At 57.9% G+C, this 5,328-nt stretch overlaps 1 protein-coding gene across 1 annotated transcript; it reads left to right on the top strand.

Annotated features, from left to right (window-relative positions):
- The first annotated feature begins 443 nt into the window (after positions 1–443).
- On the top strand, positions 444–1,191 carry LOC130029695 (ras-related C3 botulinum toxin substrate 1-like). The gene has a single exon (XM_056120718.1). The coding sequence runs from the start codon at positions 522–524 to the stop codon at positions 1,098–1,100; it is 579 nt and encodes a 192-aa protein (XP_055976693.1). The 5' UTR covers positions 444–521; the 3' UTR covers positions 1,101–1,191.
- Positions 1,192–5,328: the final 4,137 nt, after the last annotated feature.

Genomic DNA, 5,328 nt, shown 5'->3' with positions numbered 1-5,328 from the left:
AGATTGTGAACAGTCCTGCTTGAACATGGATGATAGCATAAAGTTTTCTATTTGGATTTCTTTCTCTGAGATTTACAACGAATGTATTTATGACTTGTTTGTATCTTCTAAGCTCCTAAAGAGAAAGATGCTACGCCTTTCTCAGGATGTAAAGGGCTACTCTTTTATAGAAGATCTACATTGAATCCAAGTGTGTGATTCCAAAGAAGCATACAAACTTTTAAAACTAGGAATAAAGAATCAGAGTGTTGCCTTTACTAAACAGAACAGTGCTTCAAGTAGAAGTCACAGCATATTAACTTTACGAACATTTAAAAGCTTCTTTTAAAATATTCCATGGAGAGTTTTCCTCCGCCTTGGGTGGTGGCCGCTGCTGGCCTTCGGCTTCCAGTCCGCGGAGGGCGAGGCGGCGTGCCCCGCGCCCCGGCCCCCCGCGCACCGCGCCCGCCGCCGCGCGCCGCCCCCCGCGCCCCGTCCCGCGCCCGCCCGCCCGCCGCGAACGCGGCCCCCCGGCGGCCCAGATGCAGGCCATCAAGTGTGTGGTGGTGGGAGACGGCGCCGTGGGTAAGACGTGTCTCCTGATCAGCTACACGACCAATGCCTTCCCCGGAGAGTACATCCCCACCGTCTTCGACAACTATTCTGCCAATGTTATGGTCGATGGGAAGCCCGTGAACTTGGGCCTGTGGGATACGGCTGGGCAGGAGGACTACGACAGACTGCGCCCCCTGTCCTACCCGCAGACGGATGTGTTCCTCATCTGCTTCTCTCTCGTGAGTCCTGCGTCCTTCGAGAATGTGCGTGCGAAGTGGTACCCCGAAGTACGACATCACTGTCCCAAAACCCCCATCATCCTGGTGGGCACCAAGCTCGACCTCCGGGATGACAAAGACACGATCGAGAAGCTTAAAGAGAAGAAGCTGACGCCCATCACCTACCCGCAGGGCCTGGCCATGGCCAAGGAGATCGGTGCCGTCAAGTACCTGGAGTGCTCGGCGCTCACGCAGCGGGGCCTGAAGACAGTGTTCGACGAGGCCATCCACGCCGTGCTCTGCCCGCCGCCCGTCAAGAAGCGGAAGAAGAAGTGCCTGCTGCTGTGAGGGCCGCGCCGCGCAATGCCAAGTTTTTGTTACAGATTAGTTTCCCCACGAGACCCTTGAACCAATCAGTCATTTTAAGGCTTTGTTTCAAGTGTAAGAGTTAAAACTTAGCACAGCGGGTAGGGCGTTCGCCTTACAAGCAGCCAACATGGCTGACCCGAGTTCGATTCCTCCGCCCCTCTCGGAGAGCCTGGCCAGCTACCGAGAGTATTCGATATGCCAGACACAGTAACAACAAAGTCTCCAATGGAGACGTTACTGGGCCCGCTCGAGCAAATCGACGATCAACGGGAGGGCCTTTACCTTTACCTTTTATTAAAATTTAGCCCTAAAAAAAAATATTCCATGGAAACCACACCAAAGGGTTTTTTTTTTGTTGTTTTTTTTAAATCACAAAGAGTTTTCCTTGTGGTCCATCACTTGCTAGAGGAAGGTTTCAAGACCCTGTGGGATTGGGGGCTGTGCTGTCCGAGTATCTGCAGACTATGAAGAGGTGACTGCTTCCTAGCACTTGCTTTTATTGAAGATAACAAGAAATGCTTTTGGCCATCTTTGGTTTAGAACAGGTGCTGGGTGACATGTGACCCGAGGGAGCCAGCAGAGTCCCTGCACTGGAGAGAAGCGCCCTGACCCACGTGCAAGGACAGACGTTCCTAATTAGCCTCTGTGCTCCGGGAGATCTGTTCTCAAAGGCAGGCATCCAACCCGGGGCTGCAATTACTGCAAAAGCACAACCCTTGCTTGCTTCGTCAAAGGTGTTCGCAAAACTTTGTTTACAGGTAGGAATCAGAGAACCCGATTAAAGACTCAGGATTCTCCCAGGGTCTCTGATCCTTCCCTGGAAGGGGGCCCAGCCAGGGAGAGGAGACACATCCACGGCAAAGCTGAGAAGGGGAACAGAGGGGGAAGGCGTGGCCCACCCATATTTGGGGCTCCCATGGAGAAATCCGAAAGCAGTGCTGGAGAGAAAGGCCTCGAAAGCCCCCTCAGCCCGGGCCCCCCAGCGCAGGGTCAGGGTCATGGCCTTGGTGGGATGCCTGCACTCTTCACCGCCGTTCCTTGGGACTGCACGTCGTCCTCGCTTTGCCACCTCCTGGGCAGTGCCTCGGCATCAAGGAGTACCCGCCTACAAGAGCCAGGTGGGCCAGCTCAGGCCAGGGCACCGCCCATGCCCAGGTGGGCCTCGTGCCATCCCGCATGTGGTTACAGATGGTGCAGCTTGCCTCGCTCGGTCAGCAGGGTCATGGCCATGGCAGAGAGGAGGTACCCCAGCAGCAGGATGACGGTGCAGGGCAGGGGCCCGACACAGAACAGAGAAGCGACGAAGAAGGTCAGCAGCAGGGACAGGAGCGTGCGGCAGCTCCCCAAGAAGCACAGACACAGCCTGGGGCCCCGGACGCGGCTGGTCACGCCGGCCCTCTCCACGAGGCTCAGAGGTGCTTCTCGGCCAGCCCAGGCTCCATCAGGTGGTAGCGGAAGAATCTGGCGAGAAAGTCTGCTCGCGAACACAGGGCTGCCATCTGGCCTGCAAACTGAAGCACAGAGTGTGGGCTGGTGTCCTCATCCAGGTGGAGGGCGGAGGGGGCGCCCGCCTGCCTGCCTGCCCGCACACTCACCCTGTGGTTGATGGCCGAGGACAGGCGGAAGAGCACGCGGACCAGCCCGGCAATCTCATAGCTGCGGATGGGCTGCAGCTCCGAGTCCCCCTGGTATTCGATGTCAAACCGGCGCTGCCCGTTGATGATCTGGGACGAGGCAAATAAATGCAGGCGAGCCCCACCCCAGAGACCGCCCAGGAAGCGCACCTGTGCTCGCTCTGGCTGAGGGGGAGGCCACCTGGGACAGGGCCTCTGACCTGGTAGCGGCCCAGCGGCGTAAGGATGAGGCCGTCTTCACCCACAATGCAGTCTGGGAGCTGCTTCTTCCCATTCTCACCCTGAGCTGTTCCCAGGGCCAGGGGGAGCTGTGCCAGCTGGGCCTCGCTGAGCTGTCAGGATAGACCATGTCAGACCCAGGGTGCAGAGAGGGGGCTGGGCTGACCCACCATCCAAACAAGGGCCACAAGGAAACCACTTGTGCTGCAGGGACGGCGTGTCTCCCGCAGAAGAGCTGGGAGGGCTGGCGGGGGACAGAACCCTGGGGAAGGGAGAGCCCCCCTGTGTACTCGGAACATCTGGCACAGGTACTCCAGGGCCTTCTCCAGGTACTCGTCCGTCTTGCGGATGCTGTCCTGCCCCATCTCGTCCAGGTCGTTGGCGGGGCAGGAGCCATTGGTATCGGTGGAGAACAAGCCCAGCCAGGCCAGGAAGGGGTGGCTGCTGTGGCACTCTCCGCACTGGTCAGACATGGACTTGGCTGTCTGCTTGGCCCGTGTGATGAGCTGAGCCAGGCGTAAGACCTGCAAGGCAGACAGGGGGGGTCACGAGCTGGGGGTGGGGGTCGCCTCCCAGTAACCAGCCACCAACACAGTAACGGGACGCTAGGGGAGAACCCAGGGCCGGAGAGGTCACATTGAGCCACACTGGAGTTGGCTCTGGTGGTGTTCAGGGGATCATGTGGTGCCGGCGACCAAACCTGGGCCTTCAGCGTGCAGTGTGAACTCCTCTCTCCAGCTCCAGACCCCTGCTATTGCATTGTTGGTTTGGCGGTCACACCTGGCAGTACTTGGTGCTTATTTTGGGTACCGTGTTCAGGGGTCACTCTTGGTGGGGACCATGGGCTTGGGTGTTCAAATGAGGTCAGCCACAAGCAAGACAAGCACCTTAACCCTGGACAATCGCACTAGCCTCGACAATGAATTTTAAGGAGCAACATTCTGTAATAACTCTTTGTTTTATCTTCTTTGGGGGCCACACCTGGTGGTGCTAGGGCTTATGCCTCGTTCTGCACTCAGGGATCACTCCTGGCAAGTCTTGGGGGGTCATATGGAATGCCGGGATCAAATCGAACTGGGTCAGTCCCTCGCAAGTCAAGTGTCTACCTGCTGTACTACAGCCCCAAATGTGAACAATTTCTATCAAATGCTGACCTTTAAAGTAGTTTAATAAAAAAGGCAAGGGTACTGCCCTTCTCCAAACGTCTCCCTAGCTCAATGTCCCATGGAGTCTGGATCACTCACCAGCGTCCGGACCTCCGGCCCAAACATTGGGGTGTACTTGCAGTCCTGGCCTTCCAGGCTGTAGACGTGGTTCTTCACCTGGAAGGAGGTGTCAGTGACAGTTGGGGGCCACGATGAAAGGAAGCTCCCGGTGAATGTGGGCGCTGTGAAGAGCCGGTGCTGGCGGTGTGGGATGACGAACTCGGGCTCCAGAAACAGCTGCTCACCTAGGGCAGATACGAGTCTGGCTTCGGCTGCCAAGGGTTACAAACATCATTTGTCTCTCAAGGTCCCCAAAGGCCCAGGCTGCACAGGGTAGGTGTCCAGCTCCAGAGGAGACCCTGCCAATCCCAGAAAGAAGAGGAACACATGAAGGGGGCATAGGAGAAACTAACACCCACTGAGCTTGTCAAGACAGAGGCACTTCAGGGTCTAGGGCGCTCGCATGGCTGTAAATCCCCAGGTGCAGCCCAGGGCTCGGCCGGCCCCTGCAGGCACAGTGCAGCCTTGCCTGCTATGCCAAGGGGATGCAGGGCACTGGCGCTCAGCCCTATGGTGTTGTGGTGACCACGAGTCTCCCAGCACACTCCCCAACCCGTGCAAGGAATGCGGGGCCCTGTGGGAGGCCCACCCAGACCACCGTCTCCTGCGGTTGAGGGCTCACCTTTCTGGATCATCTCAGCCAGGTTGGGCTGGGCAAATACTTTGGCCACGCGGAACACCATGAGCGCGTTCTTGGGGCTGAGCAGGTCAGTGCGGAGCGAGCAGCCCAGGAAGCCCACAAAGAGCTTAGTGTCCATGAGTAGGTTCTCCTGCACAAAGGGTGCCCTGGGGGTGGGGCGTGGTGTCAGGGACCCACAGATATACCCCTCCCCCGCATGGTGCCCTGGTATTGCCAGGCACCCACTCATGAGAGAGGAAAGAGTGGAATGGTGGTGAAGGAGGTCTGGGGTGGGCAGAGAGGCAGGACAGAGGTGGGGAGACCGAGCCCCTGAGGACAACTAAGTACTCCAAAGCCTCCAACGCGCAGGGGCTGCCCAGGCCCCAGTGGGGAGCCCAGATTGGTGTGAGGTGACGAAGGGGCAGTGGCCGGCACACACCTAGGAGGTAGAGCTGTGGGGTGGTTTGGGC

The sequence above is a fragment of the Sorex fumeus genome, unplaced genomic scaffold (genome assembly GCF_029834395.1).
Source record: "Sorex fumeus unplaced genomic scaffold, SorFum_2.1 ptg000043l, whole genome shotgun sequence".
Taxonomy (NCBI): Eukaryota; Metazoa; Chordata; class Mammalia; order Eulipotyphla; family Soricidae; genus Sorex; species Sorex fumeus.
Note: the sequence above shows the minus strand (reverse complement) of the source record. Positions and strands in the feature narration are given on the sequence as shown.